This window comes from Moschus berezovskii, chromosome 3 (assembly GCF_049115385.1).
Source record: "Moschus berezovskii isolate FMDL1 chromosome 3, NW_MosBer_1.0, whole genome shotgun sequence".
Lineage (NCBI taxonomy): Eukaryota > Metazoa > Chordata > Mammalia > Artiodactyla > Moschidae > Moschus > Moschus berezovskii.
Window position 1 is genome coordinate 72,272,233 of NC_142462.1, and position 25,900 is coordinate 72,298,132.

General features: G+C 39.6%; 1 protein-coding gene across 3 annotated transcripts in view; it reads right to left on the reverse strand.

The window, feature by feature from the left end:
• The window catches only part of BBS9 (Bardet-Biedl syndrome 9), a 491,843-nt gene that overhangs the window by 54,661 nt on the left and 411,282 nt on the right, over positions 1-25,900 (reverse strand). For all 3 annotated transcript variants that reach the window (XM_055420896.2, XM_055420898.2, XM_055420895.2), the window contains one exon: positions 10,583-10,805. In XM_055420896.2, the coding sequence (XP_055276871.2) occupies positions 10,583-10,805 (223 nt within the window). The remainder of the gene's footprint in view (positions 1-10,582; positions 10,806-25,900) is intronic.

Genomic DNA, 25,900 nt, shown 5'->3' on the forward strand with positions numbered 1-25,900 from the left:
AGTTCAGTTCAGTTCAGTTTGGTCACTCAGTCGTGTCCAACTCTTTGAGATTCCATGGGCTGAAGTACACCAGGCTTCCCTGTCCATCACCAACTCCCAGAGCTGACTCAAAATCATATCCATTGAGTCGGTGATGCCATCCAACCATCTCATCCTCTGTCCTCCCCTCTCCTCCCACCTTCAATCTTTCCCAGAATCAGGGTCTTTACCAATGAGTCATTTTTCCCATCAGGTGGCCAAAGTATTGGAGTTTCAGCTTCAGCATCAGTCCTTCCAATGAATATTCAGGACTGATTTCCTTTAGGATGGACTGATTGGATCTTCTTTTTGTCCAAGGGACTCTCAAGAGTCTTTCTCCAACACCACAGTTCAAAAGTGTCAGTTCTTCGGTGCTCAGCTTTCTTTACAGTCCAACTCTCACATCCATACATGACTACTAGAAAAAACATAGCTTTGACTAGACGGACCTTTTTTGGTAAAGTAATGTCTCTGGTTTTTAATATGCTGTCTAGGTTGGTCATAACTTTTCTTCCAAGGAGCAAGTGCCTTTTAATTTCATGGCTGCAGTCACCATCTGCAGTGATTTTGGAGCCCAGAAAAATAAAGTCTGCCACTGTTTCCCCATCTATTTGCCATGAAGTGATGGGACCACATGCCATGATCTTAGTTTTCTGAATGGTGAGCTTTAAGCCAACTTTTTCACTCTCCTCTTTCACTTTCATCAAGAGGCCCTTTAGTTCTTCTTCACTTTCTGCCATAAGGGTGGTGTCATCTGCATATCTGAGGTTATTGATATTTCTCCCAGCAATCTTGATTCCAGCTTGTGCTTCCTCCAGCCCAGAGTTTCTCATGATGTACTCTGCATATAAGTTAAATAAGCAGGGTGACAATATACAGCCTTGGCATACTCCTTTTCCTATTTGGAACCAGTCTGTTGTTCCATGTCCGGTTTTAACTGTTGCTCCCTGACCTGCATTCAGGTTTCTCAAGAGGCAGGTCAGGTGACCTGGTATTCCCATCTCTTTCAGAATGTTCCACAGCTTTTTGTGATCCACACAGTCAAAGGCTTTGGCATAGTCAATAAAACAGAAGTAGATGTTTTTCTGGAATGCTCTTGCTTTTTTGATGACCCAACGGATGTTGGCAACTTGATCTCTGGTTTCTCTGCCTTTTCTAAATCCAGTTTGAACATCTGGAAGTTCACGGTTCATGTAATGATGAAGCCTGACTTGGAGAATTTTGAGCATTACTTTGCTAGCGTGTGAGATGAGTGCAATTGTGTGATAGTTTGAGCATTCTTGGCATTGCCTTTCTTTGGACTGGAATGAAAACTGACCTATTCCAGTCCTGTGGTCACTGCTGAGTTTTCCAAATTTGCTCGCATACTGAGTGAAACCCACCAAACTTCACACTTGAACCCTTGGTATCTGCCATTCCATTTGCTTATAACTAGTAAGCTGGGGCCCTGCATGCCTTGCCATACTACTCACTAGTACAATGTATTTTCTTCTTGTTTTATAGGGTTTAAACTTGATTCTTGTTTTATGGGCTTTAAAGCCATAAATATCTTAGAACAAAAGCCATAAATATCTTAAAACAACCAATATGCAAATGCGTACACTAAATAAAAATCTTCCTATCAATATTAGCATAAATCACAGCTTCTGACGCTAGAGAGTGATATTATATTTTTCAGGAACATTTTACTTATGACATGGAGTATTGTTCAGAAAGCAGATTTGAGAGAAATACAAAAATTCTAACTAACCAAAATATTATTCATTTTTAAATAAAAATCAAACAGTTTAAAAACAAAAAGCTACCTTTTAAAAAGCATAGTGTTGAAACAGAGAAATATCGCACACAGAAATACAACTAAAGGCGTTTTACTTTTCAGAATCAGGTTATATACACTAAGAGCCACTAGATATAAGAGAATAGTTTTTCATTTTCATTTGTAATTGTTTAGGAAATATCACATTACACATAAATCAGAAGGGTCTAATTATTCCAATAATTTATTTGAATAAACAAACACACTAAAAATGTTTTTCTTTCAAAGTTTAATGTGAAAAGTGTGTTTTAAGGGCTGGGAGCACAGACCTGACTTCATTCAAAAGTTCTAACTGCAAGAACATCATCATTCCTTGTAACGGCTGCGTAGTGTTAGAAGCAGAATGTCATTCCCAGTTTAGGCCATGTATTTTGGCCAGAAATAAAAATGGGAATGAGCCACCTTCCTGGATCTGCCCCATCTATCCGTGGGTATTCTCATTATTTTAAATGAAGATAATGTGATATAAAATAAGTTTCAGTTACTGTCTCATGTAAGTAACTGATTGACGAGTTGATTCTAAGCACTTGAAATACTTTATCCAAGCACCCTAAAATCTAAAGGAGAATTAAAAACAATACATACAATTTTAATAATCCTGAATTTCTACTAAAAGCAGAGAAGTCATTGTTGAAGATCAAATTCCTCAGAGAGAGAACAGTCCTGGGAGTAACAGTTGAAGGAAAGAAAATAGGATATGTGTTTTCTTCAATTTGGAGGTGAACCAGTAAAACCTTACCATTGAAGACAGACTCACTGAGGTGGCAGAAGTTCGGGTAGGGGTAAAAGTTGAGAGGAAGAAAACTAGAAAAAATTTTTTATAAGCTGAATCAGTAGAAATCCCTTCAAACCATCAGCTGCTGGAATAAATACAAATTTTTTATCCTCACATTTGAATATAAAATAGTCCCATATATCAATTAAATATGGGAGAAAAGTTATCTTTTTATATCATACAAAGCCTCAGAGATAAGTATCTTCCAAGGGATGCTCCAGTGTTACGGAGGTACTCCTTCTTTTGGTCAACCTACACAATTTTTAATGATATTGAAAATTACACAGTTAGGGTTTCCATTATAATATCTCATATGAGATTAGTCCAAGGAAAAGACAGCTTACATTTACAGCTGGATGAGGGTAAAAATGTACATATTAAAGATCTGTTCATATGACATGACTGAAGAAATAGAAATAGTGATGTACTTTAAGAGTTATTTAATTCATCACCCTACTTTTAGGCAGGGTTTTTCCCAAATTATCTTCAGACTGTCGACTATCTGTATTAGTTTAAACATCTGCAGAGAAGAAAATTCCTCAAACTCCCCTGGTATTCTACTCCTGTTTTAACAGCCCTACTTCCAAGAAACGGGGCTTTGGTCATCACGCTGTAATTAGTTACCAGCCGGCTTATCTATCAACAAGTATTTGTTAAGTACACACAGGGAGAACATTATTCTATTAGGTCTTTGATGGTAGACCTTCCCTTATAGTTGCTCCTAATTGCTTCTCCTGTCAAATACAGCTCTAATCCTGGATTCAAATATTCTTCCATTAACCTTTCTTCATTTCATTATGGACTCCCTATAACAATGGATGACCCAGGAATTGAACCCCAGTCTCCTTCATTGCAGGCAGGAGTCTGAGTGACTGTCAGAGTCATCAGGGAAGCCTCATAATTATTAATAGGAGCAAACCTATTAAAAACTGCACACTTTCTTTACTTCTAACGATATAGTTTGATTTTCAAAACAATTTTGAAGCAATATGCTATTTCAAAACACAGTGGTGCTATCTCAGTATTTCAATGAGAAAATTATAGCTCGAGAGGAAGAAGTAGCAGCACAGTTGCTGAATGGCTGAGCTTGTCCCTCCCACAGCAGCCACTGCAAACCAACCTTAATTTACCACCTCACCATTCACCCGCTTCTTGCTCTTTTGAAGATTATTATAAACCTTTACTTCTCCAAAGCTCATGTGGCTGGACTTCATGAAACGTTCTTTTTTTAAAATCTCCCTATATTTCCAATTTATATCTGGCTTCTCATTATTTTCCCTTCTCAAATACTCTTTTCAGTTTAACTGTATTCTAGATTATTCCTCTGCTTCCTCAAACTGCCCCATCTAATGTGAATGTTGGATTTTTAGCCGTCTCATCTTACCACCACTCCCCACCCTTCAAACATCTTGAAATGTATTTTCTAAAGAGAAGAAAAGGAAAAGAAATAAAAACCTTGATAACAGCCTACATCTTCCATTTGCCTTCCTATACTGTTCCTTACAGTTACAGAAGGATCTTTCCTTGACCTTTTGTCCTAAATAGTACTGACACCATTTCTGCTGGAAATTCTTTGAAATTCACCTACTCCATGTAGAATTCACTTCTTATCTGGCTCTGCAGTTAAATCCCAAATCCAGTGTTCCCTGCCTCTGCCTTCACTACTATAGAGTTCATCCAATGACAGAGTTTCAGTGATGGCCTCTAAGCTGAGGATACTAAAATCTACTTTTAAGCTTTAATCTTTCCCTTCAACTCAAATCCCCAAGATCCAGCTATTAACATATCTCTTTTCTTGGATGCATCTTATTCATCTCAAGCTTCCTGTATTTGAAATGAAGCACATTATTCATAACAAAATTACGAACTTAATGATTTCCATCCATACAATTAAAAAACTTGATGAAACTTCTATATTCTTCCCTATTTTTCATATTCCTCTCTCTCCTGTGTACCACTATCAGATTAGTATGTCTAAAACACAGGGACCTATTTTTGCTTTCTTTTTTAAACCACTTTTCAAAATGGAATAGAACACTGTCCTTTATAAATCACTTATATCTTAATCTATAACAGTTTCCTTCACCATTTGCTCAATCTCTTTTATCTAGCTTTTCAAGTTCTATATCAATTGGTGCTTACTGATCTACCAAACTAAATTTACAACCTGAAATTTAAGCAGTTTACTTATAGACCCATATCTCCTTGCTTAAATTAACAACTCTGTCTACAGTATCTGACACTGTCCTTTCTAAATATGTAAAATTCACACCGACTTTAAGACTAAGCTTCTTTATAAACAGCTCCAATAATTCATTCTAAAAACATAAGGTAGGCCAAAATTAGTTTCCTATTTTTGATACCAGATTACAGTCTATGAAATGTCACCATTGGGGAAAGCTGGATGAAGAGTACCTGGGACTCTATGTAGTATTTTTCCATCTTCCTATGAACTGAACTGATGAGTCCATAATTATTTTAAAATAAGAAGTTTAAAAAGTATATGATATGTATCAACTATATATACACTAGGCATAACATAAGTAGGATGCTATGTTCACAGAAAAAAAGAATAAAATATAAGTCCTTCATGCACTTAGCTATTACCTGGAGGCATTATGGACTGACTGTGTCCTCCCCAAAATTTGTAGGTTGAAGTCCTAAGCCCCCTAATGTGGCTGTATTTGGAAATAGGGCCTTTAAAGAGGTAATTAAGGTTAAATGAAGTCATGAGGGTGAGGCCCCAACCCAAAAGTACTAGGGTCCTTGTAAGAGGAAGAAGACATACCCGGAGTGTGCACACAGAGAAAAAGGCCACGTGCAGGCACAGATGCACAAAGCAGACTGGAAAAGACAAGCCCAAGCGGGTCAGGAACAGTTTCTGATAGCAAAAGAGAAGTTAAGAAATGAGAATGTTCTAAGAAGGGAATGGTCTTATTGAAAAAGCCTTCAGAGCAGACTGAGGTTTATAGGCAAAGTATTCACCTAATTTAGTAATTATGAAGTCACTTGTGAAAAGGGTATAAAATTGCTCAGATATCAATAATTTGCATGATTTGGCCTATTTTCAGAGATGAGATATAGAGGTAGGAAGGAGGCAGAATCCATTAACAAGCTGCACAAAGTCCTAAAGAACCTGTTTTTGTTTATCACAACTGAAATATAAACAAGCCCCATAAACATAGGTCATTGCCCTTGACTGCTATAAAAGTCACTAATTTTCCTGATTTATGAAAATGATCATTTTTTCTGTACTACCATTTTTGATACTACGGTCATTTTATTGTTGGCATTTTTACCACAGTCTCTTTTTATAAAAGCTATATATGTTATTTGTAGGAAAATGTACACCTTATATGGAAGAGAAATAGTAGGAGCATCCTACAGACACCACCTGTAACTGCACCATCCAGGGTAATTATTATTAACACATACCTCAGTCCACATGCTTCTGGACCAGATATTAAGAAGCAGATAGCTGAAACTCTGTCTTTTGCTTTCTGCCTTTGCTGACTTAACTTAGGCCTATCTCGCCTCCATATCTATGTATCTACCTCTATTTCGTTCTGTTCAGGCAGTTTCATTTTTTTTTACATTTAAATCTCCTACCCACCTGAAATGTATTGTGGCACATGTTATGGACGAGGGAATCTACTTTTCCTCCAAATGGCTGGTCTGTTCCCAGCAATATTTTTCAATTAATTCACCATGTCCTTTCTCCATTGCCTTGAAATGCCACACTAGCACATGAGAACAGAATTTAGGCTAGTGCATTCTAAATTCTTACATAATTGGGGGGAGGGGGATTCTCCTATGTTCTAACTATCTCAACTATAGTAATAAAAAACAAAAGCATAATACAAAGATAGTCACTCAAAAACTAACTGGTCGCTTGTAAAACTAGTCTCTACTCAAGTTTCTTTCCACGTTCAACACTATATGAATCCCTACCTGCCATCAACATCTTAAATTGGTTCATCTTTCAGTGACTTGGAAATTGTCACAAATACAGCATAAATGGGTTGCAGAGGGAAATTACAAATCTTGCAAATGATGCAAAATGCAATGCAAATTGGGTGTTATTAGAGAACCACTTGTATCCCATGCATGGACAGTACCCAGGGAAAACCTGGCAATTGGTCCAGTTAACAGTGAAGTGAAGAAAATTGGTTAGAATAATGATGAGATAATATTTCTGGAGAAAATCATTTGCATAAAAATGATAGGCCCCTAGGAAAACGGATAACACGTTGGAATGTGTTTTCTTAAAAACGGCCTTCTTTGTAAAGGTGCTGCTGCTGCTGCTGCTAAGTCACTTCAGTCGTGTCCAACTCTGTGTGACCCCACAGACGGAAGTCCACCAGGCTCCCCCATCCATGGGATTTTCTAGGCAAGAACACTGGAGTGGGTTGCCATTTCCTTCTCCAATGTGTGAAAGTGAAAAGTGAAAGTGAAGTCGCTCAGTCGTGTCCGACCCTTAGCGTTTTCTAGGCAATAGTACTGGAGTGGCTTGCCACTGTTAGGCCAAATTTGAGTGTCCTTCATCATACCAGAAACAGAACAAAAAACAAACACCTCACGCAATTCCTTCATAGCTGTCTCTAAGAACTGCTATAACGTAACAGACATCACATAAATTTTGGCAAATATATGATAAACTTACTGTTGATTTTAATCTTACTTATTTTTCAAACAAATCTTTTGTTTTCCCAGTGACAACAATGGAATGGCTCCAGTTTCAGGTAGTCTTTTCCTGATACCAATTAGTCTCGAACCTTCCATAATCAATCTAGCAATGTAAGGTAAACCTCAGCCCTAAGCACCCGCAAGGATGAAGCAAACATGTATGAGAAAGTCAGCTAGAGCATTAAAGGCATTCACATTCAGATTTTTTAAACAACACTATCCTGGTGGCCCTATGGAACTCTTGTTCTAAGGGTAGAATTCATATCACTGAGGTTAAGAAAAAGACATATAATGAAAGTGCAATATTCCCCAGCAGAAAGATGTGAGTAGTAGAGGTAAGAAGAGAAATACATTTGATGGTTCTGTAATAAAAAGAATACCCAGTAAAGGTTAGGTTAACTGCTGATGGAGAATCTGAAGGTTGATAAAGGCAAGCAGGAGAAATGTGAGGCAACGAAGTCCTTAAGGTAATTCCCAGTGGGGAAGATTTTCAAATTCTGGATGCCAGGGAGGATGTTGTCATCATGGCCTTTACTGGAGCAAAGAAAGGGCACATACAAGGTGCCAGGCTCATAAAGTCAGGAGGCTAGAAAAGACCAAGGGTTTTTTATTCTGAGATGTTTATTCATCTGCCATTTAATAGGGAACATGGTAAAATTACACACTCTCCTGCCTTTTAATGCCAACCACTAAGTCACTTCATCTTTCTAGGGCCTTCGTTACCTCAGCTGTTAGGTGAGGGAGGCAAACCAGATGATTTCTGAGTTCCTGCCAACCATTAAAAAGAAGATCATGTCTGTGAAAAACGTTAGTGTGTTCATGTGTTCGGTCATCCACTCCTTTCTAGTATGCCACTTTACCTTCATGTATTCTGAAACAACTATGACAGCTAAATTAACATCATAAATTGCACAATTACTGATTTGAAGCAGAAATAACTCACAGTATTTCTTATTATGTCTGTAATAACGGTACCAAGTCACCTACCAAGATAATAAAAATTAAGAACACAGCAAATACAAGGTAAACCTTTGTTATATTCCTCACAGCAAAGAAAAGAGACTGTGAGAAACAGTTTCTGCCCTTTTCTTCCCACAGTGCGACACCAATTTCAGTGAAAAGAAGGCCAGATTGAGAACAGCTTACCCAGAAGGAGGCTCTGACTAGAAATCAATTTGTACCGTTGTGGTTTGTGTGGTCTAGTGGGAAACACAATGGGCTAGAAGATTTCGAATCTAGACTAACCCTTCCGGTAACCATGTGACTCTGGGCAAGATATTTCCCTTTTCCTAACTCCATTGCTATTTGGCAAACAGCAATAATTTCACATGTTTCTTCTACCTCAAAAACATACCAAGTACAGAAGTTAGTGTGTGAAAAATTTGAGCTCCAAGGAGGAAAAGTATTATAGTCAATAATGAAGCATGGTAATGACAAAGAGAACTGATTTAACAATTTTTAAAAACTCACTATCATGATTGGATCACGGCAGGTGGGAGGGAGAGTCACTCAACTAAAGCCAAACACTGTTAAGTAAAAGCAAGCAATTGTGACCACAACAAACATGCACAGCTTCAATCACCCCAATGGGATGAACTCAGACTAGCGTGACAGGCACACACCTGGCTTACAGACTCCTGGTTTGTGAACAAACACATTTTCTACTTTCCTTTATTCTGTTCCTCCCTTCCGTCTCTTCCTCCTTCCCTCACCATCTTCCTTCCAAACATTTAGAAATTTTACATCAAGGGTTTCTATGGACACAGCCCTGAAGTTGCCTCCAAATCTAGTTATTTAAACAAATGACTAAATAAATGTGGCATCCTAACAGTGGACAGCAATGGGTGAACCGAGGCCAAAGGACTAGTTAGGAGGATGTTAACAAGGGCAAGATGAAGAAGACCTAAATTCAGATAAACTATTAGAACTGTTTCTATGTAGGAAGGCAATTCTATTCTGAAACATCATATTAGAAATATGATTTTGGAATAAAAGTTAGGTTCTGTCTGTGTATAATTAAGGTAAAAATTTTTCAAATCATAGACTATAGAATGCTATGGTCCCATGCCAGTCATTCTCTTCACCCAAATTTAGAAGATGAATTATACATACATCCATACAATGGCAGTAATTATAGTTTGAGTTTCTGAGTGTATCTCTGTTCCGAGAATTGTGCTAGGTACTTTATAAACATATAAGGCCCTGGAAACAAGGAAAGCATTATTATACCCACTTTGAAAGGAGAGACTAGACTCTGGAAAGTTAAGTAACGTATTCAAGTCACATGAGCAGTAAGGCATAAAGACAGGACCCAAACACTGCTCTGTCTGCCTCCAGAGCCTGTGCTTATTAGATTATGCTATGCTGTCTCCATGTTTATCTTTTTAAAGTTTTCACTTGCATTCCTTTTTACTTCTAGGAATGCTGGTTGAGGGGGAAAGGAAACAAAAGGAAGAGCATGAGCATAGGGAGGTAGGTGTACAAAAGGCATATAAAGAAGAAGGTGAAAAAAATCCACATCGCTCCCCATTCTATGGTCGCTGCTTGAGAAGGAAACAGATGCTAGAGCTGCTTCCTTTAATAAGCTCTGTGCTCCTTGCTGCTGCCATAGAGACACTAAGAAGATGGAAGCAGGACTTGGGAGCTGCTGCCTCCAAAGGACCAAAATGCAGTGCTCTTGACAGCTCAGCCCCTCTGACAGTGGGAAGGGCTGACCCGGATGCCCATGGCCATCACTGACTGCCCAGGTAGGGGCAACCTGGATCTCTCACCCTGGCACATAGTGGTCTCAGCCCTGAAGCCTGCTCATATCGCCTGATCTCCAGTTTTTGTCTCTTCCCCCTTATTCTGGTGACCACAATCCAAGCAAACAGCAGAAGGGATGGGACTCATCTGGATTATATTAGCCACTTGTATTATGCTATTTACATTTATGAAATATGCTATCGCAAGATCACATTTAGTAAAATTTTCCTTAAAATGGTTTTATTCTCTAATCCACTTTTTATTGGTTAGCAGCAAAACAAAGTGGATCATATATTTAAATGAAGGGGGAAGAAAAAAGGCATACCATTCTAGAAATGTTTAACAAGCAAATACCCCAAGAATATTTATCCAAGTGATTACCCTGGGATACCTGAAGGGAAACGTGCAAGCAATTTTCTTGGCTATTATCACTTTAATATGAAATGTAAACCCCCAAAACAGCTACAATGAAAGGCACACCCCTTTAATTTGGCCAAAGTCTTAATACAATTGTGTTTGGGGAGCATGAATGGAGTTCCTACCTGGCATGACCATGGTCTGCGGAGCGGCTGCATCAGTGCTTAGGCAGAGACGTCCACCTTTGGCTAATCGATCGCACAGCAAGGTGATGTGCTTCTTCAATTGGCTTGTGTCTTTGGGTATGCCCAGCTGGCTGCTGAGGTTCAAAGCCTGTTCCTTGGAACTCTTCGATAGGCAGGTCTTTAAGAGGTGAGAAAGAGCAGCATCCACTGTTTCTTCCCAGCCCTGGATGCAAAAGCCAATTTGGAATTTATGCAAAGATGACAAATGAGCAAAGTAACCACCTTACCATTAACCAGGTTATAAGATTATGAGTATTTAGGTCCCAGTGCTGGGAACTTGTTAAGGGTTTGGTGTCTGATAGTCTAGGCCAGTCTGGTTTTAAATTCTAGCTCTGTCTACTGTTTGAGCATGTTACTTAATTCCTCTTAGCCTCATCCTCATCTACAAATGAGGCTACTAATAATCTGTACCTCCAAGGGTTGGGAGTGATTAAATGAGATGGTACACGAGTAGCTTTTAGCCCCGTGCCATGCATGATAACCATCATTATCTCAGGTATTGCTATGTTTGATGATCCAGAGGCAAAGCCTAGGATTATAGTTCATTTTGCTGCTGAAGGAGAACCAGCCAAGATAGGAAGAAACTGGGGGAAACTGGAATGGAGAGAAAACCCCGGAGGATTGGTTCCATAGCCTTGGAGCTGCAGATAGCAACTAGAGGAGCTTTGTCAAGAGGGGCTTTGGGAGGTACAAGCCTATCCAGTCCCACTTCCCTGTCAAGGTGACAAAAAGTGACACAGAATGGGGCAGTGAGCCGTCTATCTGTTTTGGCTGGGGACAGTGTGGCTGTTCTACGGTGAAGACTTTGAGGAGGGCAGGGTCACCTCAGTACAGGCTGGAATTCTAGGGCTATCGGTGGCAGACAGGGACCATGGTGCCATCACAAAGGACTGGCATGAGGAAGCACCACACTCAGGTGGGTTCAGATAACGACAGGTGAGGAGCCTTGAACAGATAACAACAGGTAAGGAGGCTTGAGGAGAAGGGCAGCTTATGCTCTTCCGCTGGACATGCCCAGAGATAACTGGGTGTGGTTTTCAGGGGTTCCAGAGGTCCTAAGCATCAAAATAGAAAAGTATGAGTGAAATCTGGGTATTACTACCAGTGATTGCATTTGTATCCAGAGGCCATTGAGATCTAGGGCACCACAGACTTGACAAAGTGAAATTATAAAGGATGACAGTGAAAGACTACCCTCATAGAATTCTGCAGAATAGTCCAAGGCCCTCACCTAAGAGATGAGAAACGTAAGACTCAGAGAGGAGTCCCTGGACGAATTGACTGTTGGTACTGTTCCACCCTCAACCTTATCAGCTGAGCCACCTTTCAAATATGCAAACTGGATTATATTATTCCTAAACTTCAACTCCTAAAGCCAAATGATCAGTTTAGCACACAAAGCACTTCCTGCTCCACCTCCTGCTCCATTTTATTCTCTCCCTGTCCACCTGCACCCACACTCTCACCTTGGCCTCTCCACAGGCTTGATCCTCCTGTTGCAATGCCTAATCGCCACTCTTTCTTGCCAATTCCTACCTACAACTCAGCTCAGGCACCGCCATCTAAGCGTCACATTTGTGGGCCCTCTCTGGGACTCTGAGACTGGATGCACCCAGTTCATCACCCTGGGAGCACTCCTCACCCTGTGCTGTGGCCACTGTCAGCATTCTGGTTTCTCCAGTGCTGGAGATGTCCGCACCCCTAGCACTATGCTTGGTTAAGAAATGTGTCTGCTGGACAGAGACACAGGGAGATGGTGAGAGATGGTGAACTAGGATCGCAGATTTGGGAGAACTCTGGAGATCTTTAATCCAGTCTCATGGGATGCTTCCTGGAATGAAACAGAAACCATGTGCCTAGGTATGGCTGTCTCCAAAATACAAAATTATCACTTTTTGAGACAGTTCACTCCTTTCAGGGACACGTGAAACCAGCAGAAAGTTATTCCTAAAGCTGAGCCAAAATCTGCCCCATTGGCCCTTATTCTACCCTCCAGAGCCATGCAGGATAAATCTAACCTCTCTTCTACATGACAGCCCTTTATATCTAAGAAGACAGCAATTCTGTACCCTCTCCTCCAGAATAAACATCCCCAGTTCCTCCAGCTCTTCCTTATATAAACACGGTTTCAAGTTTTCTCTCCATCCTGACCACTTGTCTTTGAATGAGCTCCAATTTTAAACACTTAAACATTTATACAGCTAACTAGAGAACCCCAAACTGACCCCAAGACACCAGGCAGAGGATGGGGATTCAGGGTCGGTAGAGTCACCCCCCACCCCACTGTTTACTGGGAATTCTCCCTGCCAGCCAGGCCTCTGGTTGCCTCTGCTTTCTTGGCAGCCACACCACACTCTTGATTCACACAAGCAAACACAATTAAGCCCCAGGCCTTTTCCACACTCACCACATATCTTCCTATTAGGCTTAAGCAGTTCGTTCTTTAGACCAAAGTGCAGATTCTCTATATATCCACTAAAGAACTTCCCACTGATTGCCAACATCAGGATTTCTCACTCTATTGACCCATTACAGATGCCACCAGGCAAATAAGGAAACACATTAATTATTTTTAAATGAGATGTCAAAGTCTATAACAACAACTTCCTACTCCAAACCACTAAAGAATAATAAAACACTAGTTGCTACAAAGATGTCTCTATACAACTATCAAAATCTAAATCAGATCAATATTTAAAATTGAATTTGTATTTCAATAATAATGGGGATGAAAATTAAGACAAAATAGTAACCCAAATGTCATTGTATAGGACATATTTCCAAGTTGTTTTTGATGCCATCAATGATGACCTCTGGAGTATAAGACGGAAAGATCCTTTGTATATAATTTGGCATTTATGTACTCTGTGGTCATTTCAGCATTAAAACAGTTCCTACTATTTTATAGACTATTCATCTAAGTTAACTATTGTTTTCATAAGTAGGTTACAGTAGCATATTAGATAATTTAAGTAGATATGGCATTTAGTTAATATAGAGGTACTACAGAATTTCCTTTTCTACTGCCAACTTGCAGATCAAGTCAAAAACCATGTCATGGTTAGGTATTTGGCATGGATATTTCTTTAATATAATGAGGCATGATGCCAAAACTTCAAAAAGATTGCTACTGAAATACAGGGTTATTATTTGGAGAGCCAAAATCGCTACATAAACTCAAACATGATAATAAAAAGGAATGTTTATGAGACAAAAGAAGAGCCTTAAAAATGCAACGTGATAATCTACTGATCACACACATAGCCTACTTACCTAATAAAATGTGAAACCAAACCATGTGGAAATCTAGAATCTCAAGTACGAAAAGTTCCTTAAAGGTAAGCTATTTTAACCACTTTTTTGGTGTTTGAATCCATACCTTTATTTAGAGCCTTCAAACTGATAAGTCCAATATTCAGTTTTATTTTTTTAAGAGGAATATTTATTTATTTATTTTAATTGGAGGCTGATTACTTTACATTATTGTATTGGTTTTGCCATACATTGACATGAATCTGCCCCAGGTGTACATATGTTCCCCACCTTGAACCCCCCTCCAACCTCCCTCCCCATCCCATCCCTCTGGTTCATCCCAGTACACCAGCCCCGAGCATCCTGTATCATGCATCAAACTTGGACTGGCGATTCATATATTCAGTTTTAATGTCTAAACACACACACAAACACACAGACACGCAAACACACAACCCACATGCACATACCTGATCTTCATCCTCTAACGCTGAACATCAACTGTACTAATAATTGAACACCAATTGATGTTCCTCGATTGCCCTTTTCTAATTGTAAGAGTGAAAGAAAATCTTAATTTTGGTAAAATAGCACTAAAAATGTCTGGAAGGGATGAAACTACTAAGCAAGCACTTTTCAGTAATAATTGATATGATTTTAGTTCTCAAATCCACAGCCTAACTCTTAAATCCCAGTTTACCCATGTACGGCTTTTGGAAAACAATAGTAGGTGGGGAGTTAAATAAAGATATAAATGTGTGAATAAATCAATAGATAAATTTAAATGCACTTGCTATTCTGTTTTTTCTTCTCCACAGCCCTTGTCAGTGTTACAAATTAACTTATTTACTGGGCTTTTTTGTGCTTACTGTATCTAGTCTAGAACTGATCATTGGGGTTTTCCTTTGTTCCCAAGCTCTAGACTCTGTTCCATGTGGTAACTTGACTTTTGTCTTAGTCCTTCTACCTGACCTCTACACTGGGAGCCTGCTTGAAAGGTCTCTCCTTCATGGACTGGGCTGCCTTGCTCCCGCCAAATCCCTCCCAAGGAACTAGACCTATGGCTGTAGCCCTGCTACTCGACTTCAATGCCATGCTTTCTGCTGCATGCATTCCCCAGGAGGGGCTGCTCACTCAGTCTTCTGCTTTTGTGTTCCACCTGCCTGTGTGGAGGCTCCTGTATGCCATGCCGGCCCCACATGCCTCTCAGTACCAGTGTGATGTCCCATTTCTACGGTCTCTGCTATCCTCTTCCTGACTGAAGACAACTGGGCTATGACTTTAATGATTCAGAGACCAGACAGCCATGGCTGAGTTTCTGACATCTCTGCCCTACCTGTCCTGCTAGTCTCCACTGGTCACAGTGCCTTATACCAGTATAAGCAAGATGGCTTTTCAGAAAGAATAAGAAGCAGAAAGTTTGACCAAGTTTGTAAAGTGTATGTCCTAGGGTAACCAAAAAAAGAAAAACCTAAAAGAGTCTTCTCATGCCACAAACAAATTAAAACAACCAAGTTGAAGATAACTGCCCCTCAGCTTCTGGGTTTTGACTTAACTCATTCACCTCAACTGCCTCTTCACTTTGATAAATCACTTAATCTCTGTAGGCTATATGTGTGTGTGTCTGTGTGTGTGTGTGCGCACGCGTGCTCAATCACTCCATCAGACCTGACTCTCTGTAACCCCATGGACTGTAGCTCACCAGGATCTCCTGTCCATGGAACTTTCCAGGAAAAATTACTGGAGTTGTCATTTCCTATTTTAGGGGATCTTTCTGGCCCAGGGATTGAACCCACATCTCCTGTGTCTCCTGCATTGGCCGGCGGATTCTTTACCACTAGCACCACCTGGGAAGCCCAGGGTATATCCAAGGTCTCCATAAAACAGGAATAACACTATTTGCCATGACAACCTTACATGAATAGTAAGGCACTCAAAATCTTAAGCAGAAGATACTGTGGAATAAGCATATATATGCAACCCTACTTTTTAAAAAAATCAGAAAATACAAACACACCATTGGAACCCAATGTACAAAGTAACATCTTTAAACTTTTATTCAAACAAATTATAAACTTCTGCAAACGTATGTTTATAATAGAAACACTACCACATCTGCAATTATAGTAGTACAGGGAAAAACCACAAAATGCCCTGGTAGCATTTATTACCAAATGTGCACATAGTTAACTCTAAGTGAGAGAGGAAAGGTTTAAAAAAGAGAAAGAGATCTGTATAAATGAACAAACGGAGATTGTGTAGCCACAGCTAGGGTTCAGTTGAGAAGAGAAGATTCTTAGAAATGGCCTGTCTTACACATTACACATTTGAAGGTAAAATGATGATTACATCATATTTCTTTATCTGAAAAAAAAAACTGTATCAAAGAGAAATAGATTTAGTCTTGAACAGATGTAAAGAATTCACAATAAGTCTTTGGTATTTATGACTGATCTACAGTAATCTAATACGGTTACTATTACTTTGTATTGTGTTCTATCATGGAGGGACTGATGCTAAAGCTGAAACTGCAATACTCTGGCCACCTCATGTGACGAGTTGACTCACTGGAAAAGACTCTGATGCTGGGAGAGATTGGGGGCGGAAGGAGAAGGGGACGACAGAGAATGAGATGGCTGGATGGCATCACCGACTCTGTGGACATGAGTTTGAGTGAACTCCGGGAGTTGGTGATGGACAGGGAGGCCTGGCGTGCTGTGATTCATGGGGTTGCGGAGAGTCGGACACGACTGAGCGACTGAACTGAACTGAACTGAAGCTAAAAACAATGATGTGAAATGTCATTGTAAAGCTAGGTACAAATTTAGTTCTTTAGTTGTAAATTATATATTTGCAAGATATAAGAATTTTTCAGGATTGATCTAGGTTCAGATTATTTCTAAAGAACAGATTTTATTCAATGACTCTCCCATCATGCAAAGGAGGGCTTGAAATGTTGAGCTATATACCTCTGAGAAGTAAAACAGCTTTTTGAAATTGAAACAAAATAAAATTTAAAAAAATGAAACCAAGCTGGATGGCCTATGTAGCAGTTTAAGCTTTTTAAACCCATCACTAATAAAATGAAACCCTTCCCCAGCATCATCCTATCTTATCTTAAACTGAAATTACTTATTGGACTTAATGGAGTTCTCCAGTTCTTTGTGATGCTTCAAAAGCTGTAGAAATATAATTCAGATTTTAACCAAAAGTAGAACAAGGTGCCAGGCTTATCAACACAGTATTATGAAAAATAAAACACACTGCTTCCTATCAGATGAAAATCTAAAACCTTTGTGACAAACAGAAGCTCAGCAAACTTCATGCAGTTTAGCAGCAATACAGGCAGAAAGCATAAGGTTGCTTCAAACCTACTCTGATCCTTTTTTTTTTTAAGTTACATTTTGCTAAGAAATCTGCATTTGACCTATACTCTCATGCTGATCCTGAAGCTTTAGACAGGAGAAGGAACACAAAGTAGATTACCTGAATTATCATGAAACTTGATCCTGGATAGCCATATTCAATTTTAAAACAAAACACTAATGATGCTATACCTAGACAAACATCTTGACTAAGCATTCAAGTTTGCTTCAGGCAAAAGTTTCCAGTCACAGGTACTATTCAGAAATAACTTACAAAAATATTAAGACGATAAATAAAATTGATAATGAATATTCAGGGGGAACCTGCTTCTTGGGATGGTAAATTAGATCATGTGGGCCAATTATCCCACTGAGAATAACTAGAAAAAAATATATACAAAAATCACCTCTTTGAAGGTATAGGAAAGCTAACAAGATAAGTAGTTACCAGGTCAAGATCCAGGGGACAAGGGAGACCCAGGAAAGTGAGTCCTGAATTTGTGGCTGCTTTTCCCTCTGAGATCATTAGTTACCTGGCCTAACATGCAGCACTGGGTCCTTCAATTACTCACCACTTTAGGCGATGACTTAGCTTGCTTATGTATTTCCTTGTAGGAGGCAACAAGGGTCATGAAAGTTAGAAGTCTGAAGACCCAGGCTAAATTTTGACACCTTTCCTTATAAGCTGTATATCTCTGGTAGTTATTTTAGGTCTCAGCGTCTCAGTTTTCTCATCAGTTAAAAAAATCAGGAAAGTAATTTCCTTTGCCAGGCACTTTTAGACTTAATGAGACATGTTTATCAATCGTGGGGAGGCTTCCCAAGTGGTGCTAGTGGTAAAGAATCCATCTGCCAAAGAAGGAGACACAAGAGACCGTGGTTCAATCCCCACATTGGGAAAATCCCCTGAAGTAGGAAACGGCAACCCACTCCAGTATTCTTGCCTGAAAAATTCCAAGGACAGAGGAGCCTGGAAGACTATAGTTCCTGGGGCCACAGAGAATCAGACATGATTGAGTGAATAAGCACTGGCACCATTTATCAATTTTAGTTATTTAATTATTTAATTCCACGTTATCAGTCTTACTTCTGGAAATACTCTCTAAAAGTTGATCTTTGGAGGGTTGGTTCTTGTGAATAATAACGACACTAGAAATAATAACAACAGAAGTAACAGCTGTTTAGGATCTCTTATGTACTAGAAAGTATGTTAAGAAATTTATAAACATTATTTGTACTAATAAATATTTATCCTGTGAAGTTGGTGCTGTAACTTCCAACTAAGGTGCTAGATGTAAAGTAGTTTAAAGTAAACAAGTTTATCATAAATAACACAATTATTAATAGTGAGAGCTGTAATGGGATCCAGGACTGCATGGCTCTAAATCCCATGCTCTCGGCTACTCGGCGAGAACTTTTTTCCCATTTCATCATGCGTGTCTTTCAGTCTATTGTCATCAAGTCACTTTAGGCAGAAAGTATCATATGAGGTCTTCCCCTAGAAAATTTATGGTCACAAAATTTATATCAGCTTCTTTATCCAAATAAATAATCTGTGTATAATTAAATGAGATTTTACTGCACAATCAAAAAGCACTATGATTTGTGCCAGTTTGTATGGGTCAAACTTTTAGAAAAACCTAGCAAAGTCTACCTCTTACATGCCTGTTCTGTTCTGTTCAGTTGCTCAGTCGTGTCCGACTCTTTGCGACCCCGTGGACTGTAGCCTACCAGGCTTCTCCGTCCATGGGATTCTCCAGGCAAGAATACTGGAGTGGGTTACCATTTCCTTCTCAAGGGGATCTTCCCGACCCAGGTATCAAACCCGGGTCTCCCACATTGGAGGCAGACGCTTTAACCTCTGAGCCACCAGGGAAGCCCTAGACTACTATAACTGACATGTAGGGACTGCCTTGGGACACCACATCCCCTGAAAACATAACAATGGTCAAACTTGACTTCGATGAGTCTGAGTTGTCGATGCTCAATTCAGGGACGCATTATTGAGAATACTTGGAGAGGACATTTCTATTTCGGAATCAAAAGACACATGAGGTCACAGACTCCCCAAATATCCCTATATCTGACAAAATCCAAGAAAAATCTCATTGAAGTTAGGACAAGAGAAGAACCATGTGAATAAACTGAAGGAGTCAACTTCTCCCTAATACACTATATTTTAAAAAATCTCAAAGAATAAGAAATAACCAAACTCAAGGGAAAAAAGTCCCAAAATACATAAAACCACTGATTTAAGTGTAAAGCATTTTTCTCTAGAATTCTTTTATTTTTTTCTTTCTTCCCTTTAATTAGTTTGGTTTTTAGGACCACCCCACCCAGAAGCTTCACTATTTTAAGATTTGCTTACCTACTTCTTTCTTGGTCAAAGCCACTGGTGGATCTGAGATAGCGATAGGAAAGTCTACCTACTAGAATTCTATTTCTATTTTCTTTCAAATAGAATTCAAATTTGATGGAAAAAGTATAGAGAATGGGATCTGAAGTGATTGACTGTATACCATTCAATGTTTGTGTCATTTTTCACAGCAATCAAGCTAAGGTAACAGTAACATCGGGGGCTTCCCAGGTGGCTCAGTGGTAAAAGTATTCACCTGCCAATGTAGGAGATGCAGGTTCCATCCCTGGGTCAAAAAGATCTCCTGGAGGAGGAAACTATAACCCACTCCAGTATTCTTGCCTGGAGAATCCCATGGACAGAGGAGCCTGATGAGCTGGTTGCAAAGAGTCAGACATGACTGAGCTTGAATGACTGATCACACACAATAGTGACATAGTAGCAGAGACTTCAAACAGCAATTACTTATGAGATGGCATGCTTATCCCTAATTAGTGATCCTAATTTCAAATGTTTTATCCATTTAATACAGCACGAGTTTAAGTCCATATAACCATTTATTTATTTTAAAATATTTATTTAGAGTCTACTGATACAAGACATTATATCAAACATTATGAAGTTAAAAAAAAAAAGGTGATATGGATCCTACCCTCAAGTGACAATTAAGAATGTATACAACAACATAATGATGAAGAAAATGAAATGTGTTTAGAGAGAGGTACAGATAATGTGCATTAGGAATGCTTTTCTTTTAGCCCCCTTCCTAGAATGATATCAAGAATTACCCGTCAGCAGTAAAATTTAAGACAGAAAGATCTTTGTCTACATCATGAGATAACTTCCTGTCAGTTCTGTGCAAAATTCAATGATATCGTTGAGTTCATATCAGTGTTAAGTGAAACAAACAAGCAGACTAAATTTGTCAGTATTTTCTAGTACAGAATCCAGAGTGGGTACACATAATACAAAATAAAAATTACTATTATCCTTGTTAAAGTAGTCATATTGAAGAATAAAACTTCAGTATGATCACCTGGTCAAAAGTTTCCCCACTGAACCAGGTGTCACTTTTGTGAGGCTCCTCAGTTTGGGTTCAAATCTCGCCTCTGCTATTTTCCAGCTATTTGACCTCGGGCATATTTCCTCATTAATAAATTGAAAGTAATAGTCATGAAGCAAGGATGTGGGTACCAGTAGTATATCTGACAGCTGATCCAAGAGGTGTCAGTGGGCAGTGAGAGGGAGAAGGTGGATCACGCAAAAAACTGCTGGCTGTGAACAGGTACAGGCTCAGGTAGCCAGTGCAGTCTCACCAGACTACTCTGGGAGGCAGTGTGGAACATACCTCGGACTTTCCTAACTGGAGGGATGAGGGAGCTGGGGTATTAACCTACCAACGCTATTAGTCATTGATCAAGCACAGCAGCTCCATAGGCTCTGCCAAACAGGGAGATTCCTCAGTCAGAAAAACTGCAGGTGCTCAGCAGGTAGAAGCTTACAGGAACAGCAGAAGGTAAAGAGATATGGATGGAGCATGAACCACATCTGCTACAGCCCCCTACTTCAAAGGGACAGAGTGAGGATTAAATGTGGTCATGTAGGTAGAGCCCTTGGCCAATGCATAGTACATAATCATGCTCAATAAAAGTTCATTTTCTTACATTTTTTTTTAAGTTGAGGAGGCAGGCCTATCTCTTCTGTGTGTGTATGACTGTATATGCGTTATGTATTTAATTCCTCTCCTTTTTTCCCTCTATAAAACAGGGATGTCTTCTAATTAGGGAAGCTTATTGGATTTATTTCTAAAGTTGTTAAAAATTATATAAAGATGTTTATCTGGTCCCATCATTTCATGGGAAATAGATGGGGAAACAGTGGAAAACAGTGTCAGACTTTATTTTTTGGGCTCCAAAATCACTGCAGATGGTGATTGCAGCCAGGAAATTAAAAGATGCTTACTCCTTGGAAGAAAAGTTATGACCAACCTAGATAGCATAATAAAGAGCAGAGACATTACTTTGCCAACAAAGGTTCGTCTAGTCAAGGCTACAGTTTTTCCAGTGATCATGTATGGATGTGAGAGTTGGACTGTGAAGAAAGCTGAGCGCCGAAGAATTGATGCTTTTGAACCGTGGTGTTGGAGAAGACTCTTGAGAGTCCCTTGGACTGCAAGGAGATCCAACCAGTCCATCCTAAAAGAGATCAGTCCCAGGTGTTCATTGGAAGGACTGATGCTAAAGCTGAAACTCCAATACTTTGGCCACCTCATGCGACGAGTTGACTCATTGGAAAAGACTCTGATGCTGGAAGGGATTGGGGGCGGGAGGAGAAGGGGACAACAGAGGGTGAGATGGCTGGAAGGCATCACCAACTTGATGGGCATGAGTCTGGGTGGACTCCGGGAGTTGGTGATGGACAGGGAGGCCTGGCGTGCTGTGATTCATGGGGTCACAAAGAGTCAGACACGACTGAGAGACTGAACTGAACTGATGACTGAATGTAGAGCCAATGGGTTAGAAAACAACTAACCACTGCAGCTGACCACTGTCATTAAACCACAGAAATTAGGTTACATAGGAAACTGGAAAGTTTCACCATTTTAAATGCAGAAAGTGAAGCATATTCCTGCTAACAACATCAGTGATTTCATCCGCATAGTCTCATTCACTGTGATGGGAGAGAAGACCGGTGTTCCTGCAGTCCTCATAAATGACAGATCACTGAAATCAAAACACACCTCATAACCATTCTGCCAGAAGAAGGAGAGCAACCTTGATTAGTCAACCCTCATTACTTCTCAGTTTCTTTGTGGCTTTCTTTTCAAAAAGCAACAACTGGTAAGATTTTTCCGATTTGTATGGAATGCACTTCTGGTCCAGGGTATCTGCTCCAAGATGGAACACCAAAGCACTGCCCTTTTCTATAACTTCCCATCCTCAGTTCAAACCATTCACAAATTCCCAGGTAGTAAAAAATAACTCTAAACCGTTTACTCTGTGCTTGCAATCATGTTGTATCAACTCTAGGGCATTGTTTTCATATTTTAACATCTCTGAAACAGACTGTGTCAAACTCAGTGGCATCTGACAACTGCTGGCTTGCAGGCACCAGTCCAGCTATTGCTGTTGGTGCCTGGGCATGCACAGTCTTTATCTTAGTAGCTGTTCCTATCACGTCACTTCAACTGATGGATGTTTAATGGCCATACTTCCCTGTCAAACTGATTACCTTTTAAAATATCAAAATTATACCACGATTCATCACTGAACAAAAAAGCTGTATGCACATAAAGGCATGGAAACAGAATAGTTGGAAGTATAAATTTGAAATTAGTTTTTTTTTTAACTTTTTATTTTATATTGCAATATAGCTGATTAACAATGTGTTAGTTTCAGGTATACAGCAAAGCAGTTCAGTTATACATATACAAGCATCTATTCCTTTTCAAATTCTTTTCCCAGTTTGGTTGTAGAATATTGAGCAGATTTCTCTGCACTCTACAGTAGATCCTTGCTGGTTATCCATTTTAAATACAGCGGTGTGTACATGTCAATCCCAAACTCCCTAATATTCATGACAGAAGAATGACAGCAATTCCAGATGTTCTGGCAAAGCAAAAGCTACGTGCCTTCCAGGATATAAAATAAGAAGGTAAAGACCCTAGAGCCTATTATGCAGAGTGAAGTCAGAAAGAGAAAAACAAATATTGTCTATTAACACATACATATAACTAGAAAAATGGTACTGATAAACCTATTTGCAAGGAAGCAACAGAGACACACATATAGAGAACAGAATTCTGGACACAGAAGGAGGAGAGTGGGACGAACCGAGAGAGCAGCGTTGACATTATGTGCACTGCCGTGTACAGAACAGACAGCAAGTGGGAAGAGTCTGAGTAACACAGAGAGCCCAGCTCAGCGCTCTGAGACAGCCTAGAGGGTGGGGTGGGAGATGGGTTGGGAAGGAGGTTCAAGAGGGAGCAGACACATGTGCACTTATAGCTGATTCAGCTGATGTACGGCAGAAACCAACACCACATTGTAAAGCAATTATCCTCCAATTAAAAATAAATTTAAAAGAAGCCAAGACGATACAGATAGGAGAAATGTATTATGTTTTGCTACTGAGGTGCCTGCACACAGATGACTATCCTATGCCAAACAATACAACTAAAGTAAGAGAAATTGCCAAATCCCCGGGATAGATGTGGTCTGCTTAATTAATGTGTCATACAAAATTCTGGCTGGAGCAGTAAACATCAATTTGCCTAAAATTTCTTGGTAACTATGGACAGAAGCTGCTTAATTTGCACCAAAATGTGATTCAACTGAAGGAAAAAAATGAAGATTTGAGCTTAGTCCAAAAAGAAAATTTTGAGAATGAATATCAAAGGCTCAGAAAAAATCATGAAGGTAAGAGTGGCATACTCTTAAGGATGCACAAAATGCTGTTCATGCACACAAGACAATGCTATGTGCAAAAACACGGATAGCAATGACTATAGTTGAATGGTGACTTAAGAGTATCAAACTTTGAATGTGAAGAAGTTTCAGGAATACCTTAACTAATTGATGTTGCTTTCCTCTTATTCAGGCTCAAGAGTAAGATGTGATAGAACATATGTCTGCATGTGTGCATGCTAACTTGCTTCAGTCATGTCAGACTCTGTACGACCCTATGGACTGGAGTCCTCCAGGCTCCTCTGTCCACAGGATTCTCCAGACACGAGTGGGTTGCCATGCCCTCCTCCAGGGGATGAGTGGGTTGCCATGCCCTCCTCCAGCGGATCTTCCTGGCTGAGGAATCAAACCCATGTCTCCTAAGTCTCCTGTATTGGCAGGTGCGTTCTTTACCACTAACGCCACCTGGGAAGCCCAAAACATATGTCTAAGTAAGTCTAAAAGCTCTTTCAATAATTACCTAAAAAACTAAGTGATAAAAAATACTATGTCATAGTTTACTTGGCTGTGTTTTTTTCTAAGTGGCCCATAAAATAATACTGTCACTAACAATGGATGGCAGCCTATTGTTGAAATAGTAGTAACAAGAGCTACTAATTCCTGGAGATTGTACATGCCCAGAACTACATTTGGCACTTTATATACATTTCCTTATTAGTCCTCCTATGAATCTTAAGATTCACCTTTGACAAGTAATTTCCAAATGAGTTCATATGCGTAATATTTTTCAAACTATGGTTTAGCACTTTTTCTGTGGTAACATTAATCATAGCAGTAATAGTAGGAGTAGTAATGGTGGTGGTGATGGTGGTGGTAGTATTAATAGTAATATTCTGGTCTTCCAGTTGACATAGATAACTAAATATCAAAACCCTGAATCTAAGAATGATAGTGAAGACACCAAAACTCGCTCAGTATACGGTCTAGCTCATTGAGAAAAACAAGCAGTGCAACTTGCTTAGTCTGTGTAAGAAACAGAATTTTGAGAGGTATTATTACTCCTTGGAAGGAAAGTTATGACCAACCTAGATAGTATATTAAAAAGCAGAGACATTACTTTGCCAACAAAGGTCCATCTAGTCAAGGCTATGGTTTTTCCCATGGTCACGTATGGATGTGAGAGTTGGACTGTGAAGAAAGCTGATCGCCGAAGAATTGATGCTTTTGAAGTGTGGTGCTGGAGAAGACTCTTGAGAGTCCCTTGTACTGCAAGGAGATCCAACCAGTCCATTCTAAAGGAGATCAGTCCTGGGTGTTCATTGGAAGGACTGATGCTAAAGCTGAAACTGCAACACTTTGGCCACATCATGCGATGAGTTGACTCACTGGAAAAGACTCTGATGCTGGGAAAGGTTGGGGTGGGAGGAGAAGGGGATGACAGAGAATGAGATGGCTGGATGGCATCACCGACTCAATGGACATGAGTTTGAGTGAACTCCGGGAGTTGGTGATGGGCAAGGAGGCCTGGTGTGCTGTGATTCATGGGGTCACAAAGAGTCGGACATGACTGAGCGACTGAACTGAACTGATTGAAGAAGAAATTCTTATTATACACATATTTTTATTCAATGTGTTTTTGAATTTTTATTGTTTCAGTAAATATGAACAGTAGGCCACAGACAAACCTAATGAAGGCCAGACTATGCAATAAAGAAAATACATAGTAGAAAAAAGGATACACCTAAAACACAAAAAAGAAATTTCATGTGTAACAGCTCTTCAGATGCTGGCATGGCCCTTCTCCCAACCTAAGTGTGTGAAAGGCAGTGAGTCACTGGTTCCAAGCACCTCAAAACTGGCAGATTCCTCACTCAGCACA